Source organism: Rhinatrema bivittatum, chromosome 10 (assembly GCF_901001135.1).
Source record: "Rhinatrema bivittatum chromosome 10, aRhiBiv1.1, whole genome shotgun sequence".
Taxonomy (NCBI): Eukaryota; Metazoa; Chordata; class Amphibia; order Gymnophiona; family Rhinatrematidae; genus Rhinatrema; species Rhinatrema bivittatum.
This window is the reverse complement of record NC_042624.1, coordinates 74886159-74910369: the sequence shown is the minus strand read 5'-3', so window position 1 is coordinate 74910369 and position 24211 is coordinate 74886159. Positions and strand designations below refer to the sequence as shown.

At 42.4% G+C, this 24211-nt stretch overlaps 1 protein-coding gene across 2 annotated transcripts in view; it reads left to right on the top strand.

Moving 5' to 3' along the window:
- Window positions 1–24211, top strand: part of PRRX1 (paired related homeobox 1) — a 117262-nt gene that overhangs the window by 43533 nt on the left and 49518 nt on the right. For both annotated transcript variants that reach the window (XM_029618546.1, XM_029618547.1), the window contains exon 2: window positions 21919–22094. In XM_029618546.1, the coding sequence (XP_029474406.1) occupies window positions 21919–22094 (176 nt within the window). The remainder of the gene's footprint in view (window positions 1–21918; window positions 22095–24211) is intronic.

Genomic DNA, 24211 nt, shown 5'->3' with positions numbered 1-24211 from the left:
CTTGGCAAAAATGAACAATTACATATTGAAATGCTAATAAATTTGGCAACAATAATGGGATATTTCAATTACCCCAATAATCAGGACATGCTAAGGAAGTAAAGTTTCTAGATGAAATAAATGACTGCTTCATGGAACAGCTGGTCCAGGAAATGATGAGAGGGTGAGTTATTTTACATCTAATCCTTAGTGGAATGCAAGATTTGGTACAAGAGGGAATGGTAGTGGGGCCACTAATGATCATGGTAGTGAATCAATAGTGATCTTACTAAGATCAAATTCGACTTATTAAGTGGAGGGGGTCATTAAGGAAAACTACTGCTCTAACATTTTAATTTCAAAAGGGTGACTATGATAAAATGAGGAAAATAGTAAAAACTAAAAGGTGCCAACTGATTCCAGATTTTCAGGACACATTGATCCAGTCCTGATTTTACCCCATTGCATGCTGGGGCTTATTCTGAATTTCCTACTGCATTCCTTAAGAAAAGCAAAACTATAAGTATATATATATAGGGGGGGAATAAAACCTGGACTGGATCTACCTGTCCTGAAAATCTGGAGCCAGTTGGCAACCCTAAGCTTGGACATTGTTATAAAAAAAATCATCTTGGAAGCCCAGACCAGATATATTCCACACATTAAAAAAGATAGAAGGAAGGTCAAATGACTACTAGCATGGCTAAAAGGCAAAATTTACACTTATGTTTATTAAAATTTATTAGTCACTTAACTCAAAAAGGTCTAAGTGACATACAGTATAAAATATTCATAATCCCATAATGTTCTACATAACAAAAATAGAAAAATCAAACATTTACTAGTTTATAATCCAGTCCCGAGCTGGAAAGAGTACCTTCAAAATAGTGGCATTCAACATACTGTCATTAAAAATAGGCCTTTTTAAACAAAAATGTTTTCATAAGTCCACTGAATGTTTTTATACAGTCACTGAGACGTAATTTGAGAGGATTCCACAGAACTGGAGCTGCAACAGAGAAAGCGGACTCCCTAGGTACAGAAAGGCGAGTGTACTTCAAAGAAGGAACATCAATCATACTTTTCTGTGATGACCTTAGTAGACTTGAAGGCTAGTAAAGTTTAAGTAATACATTAGCCCAAGGAAAAGAAACAGTATTGATAGAGGATCCAAATGAAGGGAATAGGAATAAACATAAGCACTGGATAATTAGATGCAAAATATTGATAAGACAGGCAAAAAGAGAATTTAAAAATAACCTTGCTGTAGAGGCAACAACTCATAATTAAAACGTTTTCAAATACATCTGAAGCAGGAGGCCTGTGAGGGAGTTGGTTGGACTGTTAGATGACCGAGGGATAAAAGAGGCTCTTAAGAAAGGGCCAAAGCAGGAAGACTAAATTAATTCTTTGCTTTGGTGTTTACTGAGGAGGATATTGGGGAGATATTGCAAGCACTGGAGAGTGTGGTTGCTTGCTTGAGAGAGTGAGCCTTGGAAAGTAGCTGGGCTTGGAACGTAGATTGTTCAGACTTCGGCTGAACCTGTATGCACAGGAGTGAGGCCCAGCAACACAATGCTGGTCTTCAGGATAGCCCTCCAGCTAGTCAATAGCCTCTTTGGACCTGCTATTTGAGGATGGCTTGTGCATCAGGACAGACAAAGACTGAAGACACAAGATGAAGACTTGAAACTTGGATGAAGATGCTGAAGACTTGGAACTTGGATGAAGACATAAGGTCAGGTTCAGGTTTAGACTCAAATGGGTTCTGCGCCAAGGGAGCCCTATACAGTCAAGGGCTGGTTGCAGACCATGCTGTCCCGCTACATATCCTACACAACCTGTGGGCTGGTTACGGACCATGCTGGGGCAAGGCAGGCTCTGGACTGAGACTTGGACATAGATGGAAGCCAGACATCCCTTGGAACATGACTTGGAATGAGGAACATGGCTTGGAATGAGAAACAAGGTGGTCCACTGGCTGGACTTGCTCCACCAGACCACAACTAGGATCATGACTAGGAACTTGGAACTTGAAACATGGAACGAGGATGGACTCCAAGGACTTGACCCAGAAAAGATGGACTTGGGACCAGGCCTTGTGCCAGGAGATGCCCTACACAACCTTCCATGGGCTGGTCATGGACCATGTTGCTGGCATGCCTGGAGGATGGACAAAAGAGGAGCTGGATGGCAAAACTTGGAACAAAGACAGGAATATCAGGAACTTGAATGAAGATTTGGAAGATATAACACTAGGAACAAGCAAAGACATAGAAGACTTGGACAAGGCGAAAACTCCAAAGACTTAGACAAGGAACCGACAAGAGGCCGGGAATGAAGAATAGGAAACATGGAGAAACTCCCATGAAGAATAAAGAACATAATCCTTGAAGAAGCAAAGACTCCTAGAATAAAGAGACGTCACAGGAACTCAAGGGGCAAGGCAACTCCTTGCAAAGGCAATCAGGAACTGACAGGAAAGCCTTTTTATAGGGCTGAAGACATGACTGATGTTATCAGAAAGCTGCAGGGCTTTACCTACTATGAGCCCCTTAAATAACCAGGAGAGGCATGCATGCACACCTAGAGGAGACCAGGTGCAACAGAAAGTCAACAGCAGCACTGGTGGTGTTGAGCCGCGAAGAACCAGGAGCCTCAGTGGCAGTCCCACCGCAAAGTTCAGACAGCGATAGGGGCAGTCCTGCTGCAGGAAAGCAGGCATCAGATGCACTCAGGCTGCAGTTTCACTGGTGGTGTCAGGGGTGGTGAGTGGAGCAGCTCACAGATCTGTCCTGCAAGTGAGCACAACAGGAGATACCATCTGAAAATGGTATTTAATGGTGAACTTTTGAAGGAACTGAAACAAATCATGTTAAACCTGGAAGATGAAATAGGACAAAATGACAAGCCAAAGAGTAGAAAAATCACCTGACCAGATGTTTACATCCCAGAGTTTTGAAAGAACTAAAAAATGAAAATGCAGACCTATTACTAGTAATTTGTAACCTATCATTAAAATCATTTATTGTACCTGAAGACTGGAGGGTGATCAATGTAATGCTAATCTTTAGAAAGGTCTCTAGGGGTGATCCAAAACTCTATAGACCAGTATGACTGATATTAGTGCTGGGAAAAATGGTAGAAACTATTCTAAAGAACAAAATTACTAAACATATAAATATATATGGTTTAATTGGGCACAGTCAATTTGGTTTTACACAAGATAAATATTGCCTCATCAATCTGCTGTATTTTTTGAAGGGGTTAATAAACATGTAGATAATAGTGAACTAGTGGATAGAGTGTATATGGATTTTCAGAAAGTATTTGACAAAGTCCCTTATGAGAGACTCCTCAGGAAATTAAAAAGTCATGGGATAGAAGACAATGTCCTGTTGTGGATTGTGAACTACTTAAAAGATAGGAAAACAAGAATAGGATTAAATGGTCAGTTTACTCAATGGAGGAAGATAAATAGGGAAGTGCTCCAGGGTTCTGTACTGGGACTTGTGGCTTTTAACATATTTATAAATGAACTGGAAAAGGGAATAATGTGCGAGATTATCAGATTTGCAGATGACACAAAATTATTCTAAATGTTTAAATCACAAGAGGATTGTGAGAAATTGCAGGATGATTTTGCAAGACTAGGATACTCGGCATCCAAATGTCAGATGAAAGTTAATATGGACAAATGCAAAGCAATGTACATAGGGAAAATAATCCAAATTGTAGTTACATGATATTAGGTTCACCACCCATGAAAGAGATCTAGGCAGGCATCATTTTGTGCAATATGTTTAAATCTTTGGCTTAGTATGTGGCAGTGGTCAGAAAAGCAAAGAGAATGTTAGGAATTATTAGGAAAGGAATGGGAATAAAATGGAGAAAATTATAATAACCTCTGTATTGCTCTATGATGTGACCACACTTAGGGCCAGATTTTAGTATCTGCGCCCGATTTTATAACATGTGCGCGCAGCATGTTATAAAATCCGAGATCAGTGTGCGCAAGGGGGTGCACACTTGTGCACCTTGCACGTGCTGAGCCTTAGGGGAGCCCCGATGGCTTTCCCCATTCCCTCCGAGGCCGCTCTGAAATCGGAGCAGCTTCGGAGGGAACTTTCCTTCCACTCCCCCCACCTTCCCCCCACCTTCCCCTCCCTTCCCCTATCTAACCCACCCCCCAGCCCTACCTAAATCCCACCCCCTACCTTTGTTTTGATATTTATGCTTGCCTGTGGCAGGCGTAACTTGCGCATGCCGGCCAGCTGCCGGCGCGTGATCCCCTGGCACGGCTGCTGTGCCGGAGGCCTCGGTCCTGCCCCCAAACTGCTGCCCCACCCCTGCCCCGCCCCCTTCCCGCCCCTTTTTCAAAGCCCCGGGACTTATGCACGTAACCCCCCTGTGCGCATAAATCCAGCTGGATTTACGTGTGCAGGGTTTTTAAAATCCATCCCTTAGAGTACTATGTGCAATTCTGGTTACCACATCTAAAAAATAATATAGCAGAACAAGAAAAAGTACAGAAAAGGGTGACCAAATAATAAAGAGAATGGAATGGTTCCTCTATGAGGAAAGGCTAAAGAGTTTAGGGATCTTCAGGTTGGAGAAGAAATAGCTGAGGAAAAATATATAGAGGTCTATAAAATCATGAGTGGAGTAGAATGGCTAAATGGAAATTGGTGGTTTACTCTTTCCAAAAATACAAAAACTAAGGAACATGCCATGAATTACTAAGTAGCACAATTAAAACAAATTGGAGAAAATATTTTTTTTCCACTCATACAATTAAGCTCTGAATTCATTGCTGAAGGATGTGGTAAAGGCAGTTAGTTTAGCTAAACTGGGATTAAAAGAGGTTTGGACATGTTCCTGGAGGAAAAGTCTATAAACTGTTATTAACCAGCTAGACTTGGGGAAAGCCACTGCTTATCCCTAGGCATAAACAGCATGACATCCATCTCCTATATAGTATCTTGCCAACTACTTGTGATCTGGATTAGCCACTGTTAAAAAAGGAATATTGGGCTTGATAGACCATTAGTCTGACACAGTATGTTAGTTCTTATGTTTTTAAATTGTGGCATGATCAGCTTGATCTGCCTGAGTTTGTATATTGTTACCATAGCACTATCCAGGATAAACAACCCTATATATTCTTTTCGTTCAGTTTAAGACGTCCCTAGTTTCTATCAATCAGGATGACTTAATATATTATTCCCCTCTCTTTATAAAGCACTGTTTTCTTGTGCCAGAAGCAGCATGGCCAGCATCACTACCTCTCCAGCATTACCACGCAGTGTAACATAAGTTTAGGGATAATTTTTTTATAAGCTGCCTAACGGGCAAAGTATGACAGACTTTTCAGCCTGCACAAACCAACCCGTTCTTCAAATGTAAAGTGTCCTCAGATTTTGACTCTGATGATTGGTTGGTTATAAAGATAAAAAGTATGGGCCTGATTATCAAAAGCATTTACATGCTTAAAACTGTGTTTTACATGTGTAAATGCACTTTACCTGTGTAACTGGGCTTTTGAAAATTGCTACGGTATATGCCATTGAGTTATCAATAGGTTTTACCAACGTTAAGTGCCCTTAAATAGCTTTTGAAAATTGCTATGATAGTGTGCTCAGTTTACATGTGTAACTCCTTTGAAAATTCACCTGTAAGTGCTTGCTTAATGTGCATGGGCTGATTATGCGCGTAGTTTTCTCCCCGGTCAGTCATGCCCTGGGAATGCCTCTTTATACCGTTGTGATGGTGCGCACATGCGTTTAGTGGGCTGAGAATCCGTTTTGTCGGATTCAGCCATTCTAGACGCATAACACCTGGTTTTACCTGCACAGGTCTCAACCAAGGCTTTGAAAATTGACCCCATTGGAGGGGAGAGGGAAGTTTCAGGCTTTCTGCATTGGCACAAAGACCGAGTGCACTTTTCTTTTTTGCCCTCAGGCTTTGCACCGGTTCTCACAGTACGGGCGTATCTGAACTCTGAAACTTGCCGCAGGCGCGGAGGCCATGCGCTCGCTCACCTTCCCCCCCCCCCCCCCCCCCCCTGCTGGAACAGACCCTGCAAAGATTTGACGATGACATCTGCACTGGTGCTTTTCTTCCCCTGGTGCTATGCATGCCCCCACCTAGGAATGCCTCCTCTTGAAGCGGCTACAATCATGTGGGCTGTGGCCTTTTAGCCATGTTGAGGGATTAACGCGGTTATCGTGCTTTGTATCCGTGAAAAGCACGTTCCAAAATTGTCCTCTTCATGACAGAAACATTGTCTAGAAACCTCATCAAGAGAAATCCCTTAGTGCTCTGCCTGTTTCGCATTTCCTGTCTTCCATGCTGCAGGTCTCAATCAGAGAGCAGGTTTCAGCTTTTGCTACTTCATGATTGTTCCCTGGACAGCAGAGGAGGTGAATTCCAGCTCCTACGCTTGGAGTGTGAACAGCAGGATGAAGGGCTGAGCACTGGACCTTGCAGCACACGCACACAAATGCTATTTCATGCTCAGCAACTGGGAAAAGCTCCTCATATAATCCTCTTAAGCAGCTGTCATGTTATCGCCATAATGTCAATGTTGTAATAATCAGTCTTTGACTGGTTTAAAGGGGGATTACCCTTCCTTTCCCTTCTTCTTCCACATCTGTTAGTGCGATTTGCCTTACACTAATCTTTTCTGTGCTACACAATTACTTAATATGCCCAATGGATCTTAGAAGAGCAACTAGGGCCTTTGATTTGTGCCTGCTCAGGGCTCTGTAAAAGCAGCGAGATGTTAACAGGCACTCAGCCCATGGTTATACAATTCCGCTGCCCTGCCCTCCTCTTCTGGAAAACTACTTACTAGTACACAGACCTTTCAAAGGAGGCTCCCTTGGGACAACCTCTTCTCTGAAAACGCCTATGAAATGCTAGCTCCGGCTCCCAGAGCTCCTTCACTGTCCAAGAGAATCTGCTTAACTGGCATTTTATTCAGACTGGAGACCACATTTCAGAATTCCAGTCTCCCCCCTCTGCTTCATGAGCAAAGACTGTATTTCAGATTCCCAGTCCTGCTCCCCCCCCCCCCCTCCTCTAACCCTGAGAGAGATCACCACATGTAAGAGCTCTAGGCCTCCTCCTCCATCTCACACACCCCTCCTGCAGCTGAAGATCATGTGAGAAGTGCAGGCCCACTCCCTCTGGTAGCTTCCCAGGGACTTCAGAGCACACCCCAGAATCCCAGGCACCCTTTCCGTCTTCTTGCGGTGCAAGTTAAGAATCTCATTTCAGAAATACATCCACTCTCCCCAACCCTTTCCCTCCCAAAACTAACGATCGCATTTTAGAATCTCAGGCATGTCTTCTTCCCCTCACCCTTACCAACAGGATCCAATGGCCAAGCTGCAGTATCCCAGTCCCCCTTTCCCCAATGGCTCCTCTTTCTCCTTCCCAGCCTCCTGTCTTCGGGAAGTCACTCATGCTTTTCTCCTTCCCATTCATCTCTCATGGGGAAGCCATCAGACATGGCATCCAGCATTTCTTTTTTTTTTTTTACCTCAGCCTTTCTCTGTACATAGGTCCAAGCTCATCGGTAACTCCTGCACTTGACAGAACGGGATATTAGTTTCCCCAAACCTATCTCTAATGCTGTTGCTTGACCAGCCCTTTGGTGTCACTATAAGAGTAGCGCTTGCTTCAGTTTTCCCAAGAACAGCTGTGAGTTTCAACGGCCTCGTAGGAGCTGAGGTTGTGCAGAAATGCTAGTGTTGTCTCCGGTAATTCACAGCTGGGGATCCCTTATCCAGCTGTGGTCTCCCAACCTTTTCCCCTCGAGACTTGGTGTAATCATCTGCTGAATAAATGTTGAAGTCTGAGATAATATCGAGGATATCAACTCTTAGGGGAACGGGGATGCACAAAAAAACTGAGATCAATAGGAGGCATGGAGGGCTTGTGAGATAGTTTGGTGACCCTGAGTGTTTTCACCCCTCCACCCCTGTGCTTAAAACTCCTTTCCCTTGAAGTTTCTCCTTCATACAAGAACCTGGGATGTTTTAATGATCTGTTACCAGCATGTGCAGCAAATTTCAGAGCAGACTGGGATTTCCCTTCTCATCCTTCCAACAAACATTAAAGTAAAATTATTACATTGCCTAACCTTTAACATATTGGACCACTCAATAACAAAATTACTTTTTGGTTGTGTCAGGAGAAGGAAAGGGCATTGAGCCTTTGCCTCAGTTACAGCCAGGGCTCTCGGCCAAAGACATTACCTTCTCCAAACCAGAGCCTGCTTCATAAATATCACCACGTGCTTCCGAGAAGCACTGAGAGAGGAAAACAGCCTACAGCTGGGAGCAATTACAATATTTTTCTGCTCTGCTGTCATAAGAGCTGTACTATTGTACAGTGTGGCAGGAGTGCCGTGTATTCCCTCTTCATGAGGGCTGTAATGGCCCTTGATCAGGCAGGAATGTTCTTGCATTTTCATTACAAGGGGCCTGCTAACGCCATGTGAGCCTTCTGTTCTCCACTGCATGGGGTGCAATGTTTGCGATAGGGTGGGATTACTTTCTCCTCCTTTATCATGATGGCCGCAGAGTCACGTGACAGGGCAGGAGTGTCTTCCGTGGAAAAAGGTAACCTGGCGGTCCATATTCAGCAGTACAGGGAGAGGGGGCTCACCTGGGTAACGTTAGACTTTTTTCTTTTCTGCGACCATCTAACTGCACCCGTAAAGTGGAACGTCACTTTCAGACCCTTTGCAAAAAAGCCTCTTCTTTGACATATCCTGGGATTTACAAAGGGAGTTTCGCACAATAGTTACAGTTCCAACTTGTTAAGCTTTTTCTCTTCTGGAGTTACCAGCAGTAAAAAGTAGCAATAATCACAAAACAATGGGTTACAGGATCCTAACTGCAGAGGTATTCACAGACAGCCTTGGATAAGTGTAGCCCAAAACTTTGTAGAGGTGCAATAGCTCTAGTAACAAAAACAAAGGAAACAAAAATCTCCAGCTTGACCCCACTATGAGTGTTACTCACTCATAGTGCTGAGTTCTCCTGGTGTGCCCATTTCTCCTTCTAGGGCACAATTTAAGAGACTAGCTAGTGAAACCCAGAAGCTGTTCTTTGGCTTGTCAACCTTCATAGCCAAAGGAGAAGCCATTTCTGGGCGGAACAGCAAAAGGCCTTATAAGATTCAAAGATTTGGGTCCTGCTCCCTTGGACTCCAACGTCTTTCTACCTCGGAACATGACTCCTCCCCTGACACTCAGAAGTCAGGCTTATATATCAGTGCCATACGCCTTCGAGAGGTCATCTCTCCTCAAACACTTACTTAAAGGAATAAGCAAATAAGTGCTATCCTGCACTGCAGAATCATCTACTCATAATAAACAATGGTAGAGGTAAAACAATGGAGGATAAGTACACTGCAGGTAGACCATAAAGTCCCTCATTAGGACCAGGGCCACACACACATTCTCAGTCTCTTTGACAGCTCCCCCCAAAGGAAGCATGCATCATGAACGAAGAGCAGCCAAGGGGACAGTAAGCACATGTCCTTGCCCCGCTGGTCTGCTATTATTGAGGTTCTTTTTCCATAGTGCTGCTATTATTTTTCCCATGGTAGTGTGCCCCAAGAGACTGAGAGTAACCTGAAGGAGAAGTGACAGAGACAAAGAGGAACTTGGGAGGGGTGATAGAGAGGAGGAAGGAGGAGGCAGAGGGGAATGTGGGGAGATGGGGACAGAAGAGATGGAGAAGAAGCAAAAAAGAAAGGAGGTGAGAGTCAGAGAAAAATCCAAGAATAGGGAAAGATGAAGAGAACCCTGGTGTGGGGAGAGGGAAGAGGATATAGAAAGAAATTTAAGGAGGGAGATGGAGATGGAGTGTAATTTAGTGGACAAGAGATGGAAACAAGATTAAGGAGACAAGAGGGAGACAGAGAAGTACCTGCAGGGAGTGGGAGCAGAAATAGAGTGAAATGGGAAGAGTTAAGTGAAGAGGAACCTGTGGTAGGGTAGTGGGGGAAGGGATGGGGAGGAACCTGGAAGGAGCAGAAGGGAGAAATGGGGGTGGGGGGATTAAGAAAGAACAGTCATCCCCCCAGGTCAAGGGTGGCCAACTGCGGTCCTCAAGAGTCAAGTCAAAAACAGGCCAGGTTTTCAGGATATCAACAATGAATATGCATGAGATAGATTTGCATACAATGGAAGCAGTGCATGCATATCTATCTTGTGCATATTCCTGATGGATATCCTGAAAACCTGGCCTGTTTGTGGCTCTCGAGGACTGGAGCTGGCCATCTCTTCCCTAGATAGACTAGCAGCTTCTTCAAGCATATGGTCACTGGATTGCGTACACCTTAGGTGAACCCAATCCTTGGGATAAGGATTCAATCCACATCTTGAGCTGGTGGTTCCAATAATGCCAAGTTTATTTAACACAGACAAGGGTATCTCCCTAAGATCCACATCCACAGGCTTTCACAATAAAAGTTACAGACAAACAACCAGTAGCAAAAAAACAAAATACTCTAGCAGCACTCCAAATTCCTAAAATAAGGGAGTTCATTTAAGACAGAAAAAATATTCTGCAAAGACCATAAGCAAGAAATTAGGAATGTGTGTGGAAAAAAATTTCTGTTGGTTTGTTCATTTCACGCAGTAATTCATTTCGTACAGTAAGGGACCAAACAAATTATTCAATCATTTATTTTCCAAATCAGTGGGGGGAAACAATGCATCATATTTTGGGCTCCAGAGCTGGGTTTCTCTATCTAGGTTCTAGTGAAACTTGCAGACAGACATGAGCAGCAAAGGGAAGAGCACTCCAAGACACCAAGGGTGCGGCAAAGTGGTGCCAAGAATTGCAAGAATAGCCCAAGGCATCGTGAAAGGGCAAAACAATCCAAACAAGGGCATCAACACCTCAAGGCATTGCAAGAGGAACAAATCAGCACCAACAGTGACAGGAATGCCCCAAGGTTCCAAAAGAGGGGCAACGGGCACCTCAACGGTGGCAAGAAGAACACCCCAAGGCATCAAAAGAGAGGCCCCAACAGTTGCTATAGACCTTGGATGTACAGGAGGGACCCTTGGAAGCCCTGAGCACCCAGACAATAGCACTGTTGCACTTTATTCTGTGGACTTTTGCGCTCTTTCTCCTGACTGAAGCTCCACCTATTCTCCGCCCTTTGCTGACGTTATTATCTCCGGCCAGCACTCTGAAAAAGAATCCAGGAACGCCGCCAGGCGTCTCACTGCTGCCAGCAAACTGAAGGGGCGAGCCAAAGGGAGTCGTCCCCTGAGAGTGGCCTTGCAAAACTGTACATTTTTGGAAATGGTTGCTGTTGTCTGCTATTTGTTTGCACCTTGTTGGAGTTTATGAATAAAGCATATACTTATCAAATTACTAGGAAGCAGTCCAGAATTCAATCTTACTTTATTTTTTTTTTTTCAGATGAGTTTTGTATTATGCACGCCTCTGAGTGCTCCTGTCGTTATTGGAATTGTATTTTACCAGTCATTTTTCTTTCTGCTGTATTTTTGTTTCTGGTACTAGCTATGTATAGGGGGATTCTTGCCTCTCTGGGAGTCAGCCCTGTTCTTATGGATCTGGGCAGGTACAGTTGCTCTCCTACATGTTGGCATAGATCTGCTTTCTCACCTAACTATGCACTAGTTTAAGCCCCTCTGGTTAATGGGAAGACGATCCTTGTGGAAATGTTTTAGAAATAGATTATGCGTATGCATGTTCAGTACAAAATAAGGTCCTTTTGTTTTTTGATCATCGTTTAGAGTGAGACTTGGATGTTTTCGGATTTATTGAGTCCTGGAATTCTGATGCAGATGCTCTGATTCCAAATAAACCTTGCCTCTTTGGTTGCACATATGAACATTATGCTAGGATAGGGGGTAGTGATATCTATGACTGTCTTTGCCTCAGGGATAGATTGCCTCCTGTTGGTCCTTAGAGCTGACTGTTTTGAATGTAGAGACCTTTTCTCTTTATGTTGTCTATTGTTGTCAGTCTGTCCTGGTGTTCAGATGGAAGTTCACAGGATGGATCAGCTGATGCTGTGTTCTCATTGATGTTTAGTTTCAAAGATTTTCTGAAAAGTTATTGGAGGTTATGCAAAGTTACCTTTAAATAGTTTTTATGTAGTTGTGCCTTATGAAACCCTAACAGTACTACTGTGCTGTTCTGGGTAGGAATTACTAAGAAAATATAGTAAATTGCTCCACATTTTTGGAAAGGGTACCCCTTTTAGGCTTAAGAAGGTGTCTCCTCCCTTTACAAGCATGCAGCATGTGGCTTCAGCTGGTCTGTGTGCCCTCAGTGTGACAGATGTCTCGCCAGACCCTGCCTGTTGGCGATGTCAGGTTAGTGTCAGCATGTTGAGGTGGAGCACCACTTCCCTCTAGGAGGAGTAAAATAGTGGTATAAAAACCCTCTTCTCCCATGTGAGTAGGAGGAGTGAGTACTGTAGTCATTAAGGGTGGATTGTTATGAGACACGAGGAGTAAGAATCTAAGCCCTAGTGTCCCGAGTGGTGTCTAGAGCCCTCTCTCACGGAGAGGCTCCATACAGCCTGTCTCCCACTGAGTGGGTCTCAGAGAGAGACAGTTAACAGGAGGAGTAAAATTTCAGGGAGAAAGTTCCTGGGAGTTTAGAAGAGCAAGAGAGAAATAGAAGAAGTTCTAGCAGTGTTTTGTGGACCAGTATACTGGGAGGTGCCAGGAGAAAGGGCAACCTGCCTGGGAAAATTCACCAGAGTTAAAGAAGACTGCTCCAACTATCATCAGCCAGAGACTCAAAGAGAAAGAAAGAGAGCAAATGATTGCAGAGGGAAGGATTATAGAGACCAAACTGGTACTGGGAGTGCCCAGGGTGGTGCAGGGTGCCTGCTCCAAAGAGCTGACCTGTTTGAAGGAGAAGTGGAAAGAGGCTGTGATTTATTTATTTTTTCGATGCTATGGAATTTTGTTACAGTGTCGGTGCATTAATCTATATGTGTGCTGTTTTTTTGAACTTGTGTTTTCTCACCAGTTGTTTTGAGTACAGACTTTATTTTGAATAACAAGCTGTGAGTGATGTTTGGTGTGATTGATTCGTGTGCAGAAGAACACCCGCCCCCCCCCCCCCCCCGAGAAACAAAGCCCTAAAGGCCTTGAAAACTGTGCTTTAGCCCCCTGTGTGGAAACCCCGGGATGATCATGGAGCCTTGTGCGGTCCATGGCCCTTCCTGTATGACCCTTGCCCAAGAGTTGACCAGGACATTTATTTTGTCTTGCTTTAACTATGAAAACGAGCCATGTTCATTTTGTTACTGCTAGTCTGCACTTTTCAATGCTGGCCAGTAGATGGCTCTGTTTTGTTCCAAAGTCATTTATGCTATGCTAGTAATGTTGAAACCAATCTAGTGTTCTGTAACATTAAGAATTTACACAATTCATTAGTAATGACTGATATGTCTATTCTTATTTTATTATCTACTGTATGGAATGTATATTTATGTTAGAGGGTGTGGGTTCTATTGGGAGACTTTTGTTTCTATTCTGTATAGATAACCATTTTAGCCTCCTAGTCTAAAAGGTCCTTTGTTATTGGGGGTGGATGCAAGAGGGTCACAAAATGTCCCCACTAACTCAAGCGGTTATAGGTCTATCAGTAAAGTGGAGCATTATGATTTCATAATAGTGAGAAGTATCTTTATGCTTTGTGTATTTGGAGGTTTGGGGTCTCCAAGGCAGGGAGCACCTGGGCTGCAGGATGGTGGATCCTTAGTGCCAAACAGGTCTCAGATGTATGGAGAGTGTTTGTACTGTTAGGAGTCTGTCTTCACCATAGATCAAGAGAGCAGTTAAATGAACCAGTGACGTAGAGGAGGTGTGTGAGAATAAGCTGGCTAAGGAGCTGGCAGAAGAGCAGCAACCCCATCCGAAGGAAAAATGAAACTGCCTGTTCATCGTCTGTGAAGAAGCCTCTATCTAGAGAGAAAAAGTCTGGAGGAATTTTCAGAAAAGCATTTTTCCTAGCATCATTTGATGTGAACTGTAGCCTGCAACTATCTTTTTATATTTCTTATTTTTATGGACTGATCCTGTATCAAATGTTAGTAAAATTACTTTTGCTTGTACAGCCAAACCTAGTCTGCTTGACTGAGTAATGGCTGTGCTTGCTGACAGAGTGCTGGCAAGTAGATAAGGAACCTAAGAGATCCACAGAAATTGGGTTTCGAAGCTTGCCTTTCCCCCAGAGGTATATAGAGATTAATATTCAAAGTGCATTCAGCGTTATTTAGCTGGATAAGTAGGACTTATGTGGCTAAGCAGCAGCCATTGAATATGTGCACAAGTTCAGCAGCTCTGCAGATTTATTTATTTATTTATTGTAAGATATTTATTACCCACCTTTCCTACATTCAGGGTGGGGTACAAAAATATATATAATAAAACGGATTAAAACAAACACAACATTAATTGCAATAGGAAGCTTTGAAAAGCACACACGTATCTATGATGATAATCCTCGAGAACTTAGATGAGTATGCCATTTGAAACAGATAGGTTTTCAGAGCTTTCCTGAAAAATGCTGATTCTAGAATTGATCTTTTCTTCTCTGGAAGAGAGTTCCAAAGGAGAGGGCCAGCAGTGTTAAAGGCACACTCTCTAGTTTCTTCCAAGTCGAATACTTTTGGTAGGGAACATCCAGTAGTCCTTGGTTTGAGGATCGTAACGTTCAACACAGCTGCAATCCATAGTGATGAAATATTTGCAGAAGAGGGTGAACGGTAACAGCAAGTTTATATTGAATTCAAAAAGAAATTGGAAGCCAGTGTAATGTTTGTAAAACAGGAGAAATGTGGGCACGTATCAGGATTTCAGTTAGTAGCTGTGGAATTTTGAATGATCTGTAAAGGACGAATTGCATAAACTGGAAGATCGATGAAAGAGAATTGCAGTAGTCAAGCTTGGAGAAGAGTAAGGATTAGAGAACAGTGAGAAAATGATTAGGGTCCAGTAAAGGTTTCAGATAAAGCAAAAGCCATAGTTTGAAAGGATTTGTTGTGGATCTGCATTGAGAGTGAGGGATCTATGAGGATACCGAGATTATGAACTGGTTTAGATATGGGAATGTGTTGGTTTCTGAAAGCAAATTTTTCTGGAATGTGAAAAATGGAAATTGAGAAAGAATCATAATCTCGGTGAGCAAGTTTGTTCTGATTATAAATGGGAGAAACTCATGAGGAAATGAATTGCTCTGTAAGAGTCCATGATGTTTTGAGAGGAAAGAGGAATTGAATGTCATCTGCATATAACTTGTAGTGTATGCCAAGGCCTGCAAGCAGATGACATAAAGGAGTCAAATAGATGGTAAAGAGAGCTGCGGATAGCACAGAGCCTTGGGGTATACCAGAAGTAAGTGGAATCCAGGCTGAAGTTGCAGGGCCAACCTTGACTTGCTGCACTCTGTCAGTAAGATAGGAAGTAAACGAAGAAAAGATAGTACCCATCATACCAGGAGACCGTAACCTAGAAAGAAGAATCAAATGATCAACAGTGTTATAAGCAGAAGAGCTGTCTAGTAAGATGAGTGCAAAAGAAGTTTCTCGATCAAATCCCTGCCAAATAGTGTCGAAAAAGGAAAGGAGCATTTCAGTATTATGGAATTTCCAAAAACCAAACTGGTGCTGATCTAACATATAATTTGAGTCAAGAAAAGTAGTAAGCTGTTGAAGTACTGTATTTTCTAGAATCTTAGCAAGGTACGGTAATGATGAAATAGGACAATAATTCAACTGAAGGGTCAGGTCAGCAGATACTTTTTTCAATATCTGGTGAATTGAAGCCCTTTTTAGAGAATGTGGGAGAGTGCCGCTAATCAGTGATAAGTTTACAAGCTTCACAATGAAATTAGCTGTTTATACTCTAATTAATTTTAACAGAACTGTAGAGCAGGGATTAAGATTAAGAAGACTAGTGGATGAATTAATCTTATTGATGAAATGAATAATAGCCTCCGACACAGAGCGGGATTGTTCCCATTTCATTCCATCTGAGAAAAAATCATCAATTGTAACATTAGCAGAAAATTGGAGTGTATTTCTAATAGTAATCACTTTTTCATTGAAGTATTTTGTGAATGTATATGCTACATTCTGTCCTGGAGAGGGGATGGTGCATTGGTCGGGAGTGAAAATGGATTAATAATCTGTTTGACAAAGCGAAACAACTCCCTGGGACTGTTGAATGATATAGCTAATTTGGAATAGATAAATGCTTTCTTAGCAGCAGTTATAGCATTCTTATAGTTAGAAAGGAGAAGTCAATAACTGAGCAGATTTGATTGAGTTGGATGGTGTCACCACTTCCTTTCACTTCTTCTCACTTCTTTCTTTTGCTGTTGCAAAGAATTGTTCAACCGTGGGGCAGTTTTAGTCCTTTTCTTTTAAAATGCCTTCATTGGTGCTAATTTATTGAGGGTAGCAATGAATGAGGTATCCCATAAAGCTTGCCTGATGGTCTGTGTGTATGAGGGAGCCAGTGAGTGAGTGCGTGTGTGTATCTTGTAGGTGTATGTGAGAGAATCAGTGAGAGTGTGTGTGTATATGTGAGGAAGCCAGTGACAGTGAGTATGTGTGTGTATATGGGTGGGTGAGAGAGCATTGTGTCTTTGTATGAGAGATGGCATGTGAATATGTGTGGGTGAGAAAGCATGTTCATCTGGCTAAGGGAGAACAAGTGTAGATGTGTGTAGGTGAGAGAGAAAGGAGTCCACATGTGTGTGCAACATTTCTCCTTTCTCTCTGCCTGCTAATACATGACAATCTCAAAGTTCATAGGTATGGAAAGCAGGGAATTTTTTTTAACATCCTTACTAATTTGAATTATTGGGTATAATTTGATGTGTCTGTGGTGAAATATTTTATGGATAATTGGAACATTTATATATGTGTTTAACTATTTGATGTTATTCTATTTGTTAACTGTTTTGAATTACTCTTTTCATTAGTATGGTTGCTGCTTTGCTCCTCTCACTGTGGGGTATACTTGCCATTGTACACCCTCCCCCCCCCCCCCCCCCCCCACACACACATACCTACACATAACACACATACACAAAGTTCTAAGAGGGATCCCCTCGGCCCCCGGATCCAATAAGCATCAGTAATGTGGCCCTGTTTAAAAATAGTTTGCCCACCCTTGACATAGGGCAATTTCTTTAAAAAATGGTTTGTTTTGTTCAAAGCAAGGCACCTGGCCACCCAATGAACTTGGGGGGGTCTGAAGTCACTCTGAGTTCATGTGCGTCAGTCATTGCATATGTACGGATAGCAGATGGGTTTGCCATCGGCCTGATTTCAGTTCTGAGGGACGGAAAGAGAGGAAGTTCAGAGGGGAAGCAACTGACTGAGAAGGAATAAGATTGCTTGTACAGCACTTTTTAATACACTGAGCTTATGATTTTCAGCTGATTTTTTGGCTCCCTCTCCCTATGAGTCCTAGGTAGAGGGGAGAGTTTCAAGGCAGCAGAGAAGTTAGCTGAGTTTGTATTATTATTATTGTTATTACAGCTGCTGTTACTGTTATTGTCCCAGCCACCCTGAGAAGGAAATGCTGTGGGGAAACCGCCAAGATGGCAAACCAGCATGCCTCAGAGGACCCCAGAAAATCAATTCAGTAATATTAAATAAGAAGTACTGCAGATTGAAAACAAATAGAATATTACTGTGAATGAAAATACCACTTTCAAAGGCTGTAATTTTGGAAGCATCTGTTAAAATAAAAGTCCTTTTCCTCTTTAATACGGTACTAATGTTTCTTGATCCAAAACATAAGCTAGGCACACATTTGATCATAAAAAAGCAATCAGGCAAATAAAGAAAAATGATCAAACAAAAATTCTGAAATCTATAACCAAACAAATCAAATACAGCACATGGTGACTTACTTTAAGTATTCTATTGATTTATTTATGGTGTTGGGACTATAAAATGAAATAAGTTGTGATTATATTCTTCTGAACTATACCAACATTGTACTGTTTGGTGCCAGGTATGAAAGTATCAGAATTTGTACAAAACAGTAACACCTTTATCCTTCCAGGTGACCTTTTAATTTCCTCTGTTCTCGATCTTTGAACTTCTGAAAGTTGATGGACCATTTGTAGCCTTGATTTGATATGAAGAGACGCTTATCATCTTGTACTAATGTCTCCGTGTGCCGCACGTTCTGATGTGTGTGCGAGTGTGTGTCCTCCTAGTGTTTGAATGACTGGACCTAGCTCAACCAAACTTGGTGTGGAGTTAGTTCATTGGGGGAACATTAGACTCTTTCAGTTTTCAAACTTGGGGAATGCTTTGGGAGGGCATGGTTGGGGGGATAGATTTGGGAACTTTGCCATAAGAAATGCTTTGGGACTAGCACCGAGGCTAGATAGAATGTTGCTCCTTCTACTTGTTTGTTTGTCTGGCTAATGCTGCTGTATAAAGGCTGTTCCTGCAGCAAAAGGACTGGGGTATAAATGGAGGACTGCTGTATGGTAAGCAATAATAGTGCTCACAGTAATACTCTTAAAACCTGGCAATATTATTATTTTGAGGTCTAACACTTGGCAGTTAAGATTTAATGCCAAAAAAATGCAGAGTCATGCACTTGGGGCAGAACTCAATGGGAGCAATATGTGGTAGGTGGTCAAGAACTTGGTGTGATAGTGTTGGATGATCTCAAGGTAGTGAAACAGTATGATAAGATGGTGGCCAGAGCCAGGAGGATGCTTGCATGCACAGGGAGAGGCATAACCAGTAGAAGAAAAGAGGTAATGATGCCTCTTTACAGGCCATTGGTGAGGGCTTATCTGGAGTACTGTGTTCAGTTCTAGAGGCTATATTGCAGAAAGGATATAGAGAAGCTAGAGATGGTCCAGAGAAGGGCATCCAAAATAGTGCAGGGTTTGTATAGGAATCCCTATCAGATGAGAATGAAGAAACTTAATATGTATACCCTAGAAGAGAAGTGAGATAGAGGGATATGATAAAGATATTTAAATATGTGAAAGGTATTATGCACAAGAAGACAAGCTTGTTCAATGGAAAGAAAGATGTAGGACCAGGGAGTCACAATATGAAGCTCCAGCAGGGAAAGTTGAGGAACAATGTCAGGAGATATTTCTTCACAGAGTCAGTGGTGGATGCCCTGAATGCCCTCTCGGGGGGAGGTAGTGATGACAAGGACAGAGGAAGACTTCAAAAAAGCATGAAATAAACATAAAGGATCCCTAGTGGCAAGAGCATGGTAATGAGGGAATTGCTCAGCCTTCACTTGGTGACAGTTGCAGCCCATGCCACCAGTGACAAGGTGCATTGCACTTCCTGGATGACACGGGGAAACTGCACAGAGCAGTACTGAAACCCTAAAAGGGACTCAACAGGACTTGGGGTTGGGTTCCATGTGAGAATTTGATCTACTTTGGGTAAATGTGCATAAAATCACTGCTGGGTAGAGTAGATGAGCCTTTTGGTCTTTATCTACTGTCATTTAATATGTTACTGTGTTACTATACTGTTTATCCTAAGGACGCAATGCATAGAAATTCAACATTAAATCAGCAAGACAATAAAAAACATAATTGTAAACCCCTGTGATGGCTGAACCCAGATAATATAGTTCCAGAGGCCATATCTCAAATGACATTTTTAAGCATTTCACTGTAGATGGTTAGAAGCAATATTGCAGGGTTATCTGCATGGGGGAAAGATCTCTTTAAAGGCCCTTCACATTGCAGTCACTTAATTACAGTTCAAAATGACAACAGCACAGATAAGCATCAAATTTATTAACCAAGAAAACACACTAAAGGCTTTGGTAGTTTCCAATATTTCTTTTTACTAATAGGTTATAAGATGATGAAATAAATTTCTTTTATAGCTGATTGATTCACTTTTAGATGTTCCAAGTGCTTTTAAATAAATGTGTGACTTCTTTAAAGTCTTAAGATGTTAGAACCAATTGATATACTCTTTAAGTGGATGTTTTCTTTCTTCCCATGGGTATAGGATAAGTCAATTGCTTCCCTCTCAATGTAGGTGAAGTATTAAAGATGGAATTCATATTGCACAGTCTTTTATTCTCCTACCTTCTCCATGCTGTCTCCTCACACTCCTTAGTCTTCTCACAATACCTGAATGGTACCAGTACTTCTTCTCATCTCCTTTGCAGTATCAAGATGATACCAGTAGCTTCTCTTTTCCAAATTGTATCCAGTAGATGTTCCTGGGCCCTAGGGTGGGTCTATATCACTCATTTTCTCCTTCTCACCAGATGGCTGAAAGTCATCCCTCTCCTTGGATCTTGATGATCTCAGGCTCTTCTTACATGAAAGGAAACTCTTCCATGTGATGGTAGAGCAGAAAATAAATTAACTTAATTGAGTCCCTAGTTAATGGGTGCGTCACACTTAAATAAATCAATTTAAGAATACAAAATGGATTAGGAGGGTGGAAAGAAACTCCCATCCAAATAAAAAGGCTCCATGGAGGCATAAACTCAATACAGAAAATCAGAAGACAGCCAAGACATGTTGCCTTTACAAAAGAAAACAAGGAATCCACACCCTAAGATGGTGCCAGTACTCTATATACTACTAGAGGGACTTACCTATTGCCAGATTCCACAAGGGGGAGCTATACACCCACAAGATTACTATTATATCTTTCCCCACAATCGGGCCAATACAGTACAGTGCGCTCCAGTGGAGCGCACTGTTAACCTGCGTTTGTTCACACGTTTTCGATGTGCTAGCTTTACCCCTTATTCAGTAAGGGGTCAAAAACGTGCGTCCAACCCCCTCTGAAACTAATAGCGCCCACAACATGCAAATGCATGTTGATGGCCCTATTAGTTATTCCCGCGCGATACAGAGAGTAAAATGTGCAGCCAAGCCGCACATTTTACTTTCAGAAATTAGCGCCTACCCAAAGGTAGACGTTAATTTCTCTTGGCACCAGGAAAGTGTACAGAAAAGCAGTAACAACTGCTTTTCTGTGCACCCTCCGACTTAATATCATGGTGATATTAAGGTGGACATCCCAAAAGTTAAAAATAATTTAAAAAAAAAATGTAAAATTGGCCTGCGGCTCGTGGGTTGAAAACTGGACGCTCAATTTTGCTGGTGTCCGGTTTCCAAACCCGTGGCTGTCAGCGGGTTTGAGAACCGACGCCAGCAAAATTGAGTGTCGGCTGTCAAACACGCTGACAGCCACCGCTCCTGTCAAAAAAGAGACGCTAGGGACGCGCTAGTGTCCCTAGCGCCTCTTTTTACCGCGGGCCCTCGTTTAAATACTGAATCACGCACACAGGAGAGTGGCCTGCTCTCCCGCAACTTTTACTGAATCGGCCTGAATAGTAGTATATCCTTACTGAATCCTGGTAGGGAGCTGACAGGATCTCAACTCAACAGTATATCAATGATCATAAAAATAAAAACATTATTTTATGCCTCCTTTAATCAGGCTGGTGCTTCCATTAGGCAAACTAGGCAGTCATCTAGAGTGCCAAGATCTGGGGGCAGAAAAATGCTGCCAGCATGAGGATCAAAGTGATGCTTTACTAGAGCCAATACCACCAAAGAAGGAAGCACTGTGCTGGAACCACTGCCACCAGTAGGAGGGAGCACTAGGCTTGAGCTGTCGCCAATAGTTAAGTTGGGGGAGGGGGGGGGGGGAAAGAATGACCAAATGTTTGCCTAGGGTGCCAAATTTCTTGCACTTGCCATGCCTTTAATGTGTCTGGCACTTCTTGGCTATTGCTACAGCCCTTGCAGCATCCCAGAAAAGGTTAAGTTTGCATTTCAGTGATTAGATTTGGAAGAAGTGTATCAACTGCTTCAATACTACTTAGGTCACGCTTTCACTATCATTTCTTTCTTTTTTTTCTTTTAGATGACCAACTGAATGCTGAGCAGAAAAAGAAAAGAAAGCAGAGAAGAAACAGGACTACCTTCAACAGCAGCCAGCTGCAAGCACTGGAGAGAGTGTTTGAAAGGACGCATTACCCTGATGCCTTTGTACGAGAAGACCTTGCACGCAGAGTCAATCTCACTGAAGCCAGAGTTCAGGTAATCATGACCATATCTGTGGTGTCATCGTCCAGAGTGAGTTAAGGCATAATAACACAGATAATTCAGGAATTACAGCCTGTACTTGTGACTTACAAAGAGGCTACTCCAGCATAGCAGACAAAAACATATCCAGCACGCTCTAAGTTAGAACATACTTGGCTATCACCTGGGGGTCAGTCTCCAAGGACCTGCTAAGCAGGTAAAATAACCATTAATTATGACTAGTTGTCTTTAGCAGAATTCTCAGCCAAACATAACATGCTAGATTTTCAGCTGAAAATGTTCCTGCCTAGCTGGGCAAAATTTGACTGGCTAGATTTGTTTGCTATTTTTCCGCTCAGACTTAACTGGATAAATTAACCAGCTGGCACTGAAAATCAGTGCTCAGCATTTAAGTTCCTTCTCCCAATCTAACCATATTTCTGGTCCTGCCCTTGTATTAATGGGCTAAGTTAATGCACCTTGTGAATTTAGTCAGTTAAATTTAACCAGTCAGAGAGGGCCCATTTTAACTAATGAGGTTTAACTAACAAACTCCCAAAGTTTTCCATTTAAACATTTGGAAAATCCACCCCCTTGTGACTGATGTTAACATTTACATGCTAGGCTAATTATATGAAATGCCTCCTCTCTAACAGGCCGTTACAGTACAGTGTGCTCCGGTGGAGCACACTGTTGACCCACGTTTGGACGTGTGTTTTTGACATGCTAGTTTACCCCTTATTCAGTAAGGGGTAACAGCGCATCGAAAACGTGCGTCCAACCCCCCCCCCCCCCCCCCCCGAAACTAATAGCGCCTGCAACACGCAAATGCAAGTTGATGGCCCTATTAGTTATTCCCGCGCGATTCACTAAGTAAAATGTGTAACCAAGCCGCAGATTTTACTTTCAGAAATTAGCGCCTACCCAAAGGTAGGCGTTAATTTCTGCCTTAATCATCATGGCGATATTAAGTCAGAGGTCCCAAAGTAAAAAATAATTTAAAAAAAAAAATTTAAAATCGGCCTGCGGCTCGCGGGTTGAAAACCAGATGCTCAATTTTGCCAGTGTCCGGTTTCCGAACCCGTGGCTGTCAGTGGGTTTGAGAACCGAAGCCAGCAAAATTGAGCGTTGGCTGTCAAACTCGCTGACAGCTGCCGCTCCTGTCGAAAAAGAGGCGCTAGGGATGCGCCAGTGTCCCTAGCGCCTCTTTTTACCGCGGGCCCTAATTTGAATATTTTTTTTAGTGAATCGCGTGAACAGAAGTATGGCCTGTGCGCGCACTGGGAGAGCAGGCGCTCGCCCGCTCTCCCGCAAACTTTACTGTATCGGCCTGTAAGCTCTTTTCCCTCATAGGACCTAAGTGACATTATTTAGATGATGGGGGTCAAAGTTGAATATGCTGTGAATTTTAAAAAATGGCTATATATATAGCCAGACACAGCATCAGTTCTAGTACAAATTATATTGAACAGTGTAATCATAAAAGACAGGGGTGGAGGTAGACACACATCATGAGAAAGGCTCAGTTATAAAGGAGAACGTCTAAAATAACTATAAAGGGATTTATAGGTGTTCTGAACACAAAATATCTACATCACCCTTCACTGAATAGTTTCGCTTTTGGTAGATAATATTTCCTGTATTTGAGTTTTACAAGAGTTTACCTTGGGATGAATCTTCCATACTTGGCCAGGGTGAATCTAGTAATGTGAATCAGCTGTAAAATCAGCGATATCAATCTCTGACTTAATGTTTAACCCACTTCAGAAGTCTGGAAGGCATATTTCTGGTATGAAAGCATGTAATGAGCCCAATGTTGGTTTCCACCTGTCTGCAAAAATATTGGACATGTCCACATGTCCACCACATATGTATATGACTGCCCCTCCAACACAGAGAACCAGGACTAGAAATAGGACAGAACTTGTAAAAATATGAAGTATATCTATCTATCTATCTATCTATCTATCTGTCTAGTGTATTAGTACTAGGCTTTGGACAAAAATAATTCATGGGTACCTAAATTACAATATCCAACAATAAACCCTATAATAAGGTAAATAACGCCACCACTATCTTAGTTGATATGAAAAATATTTGTTATTGGCTAACATTTACTGTGTTTGAATTGA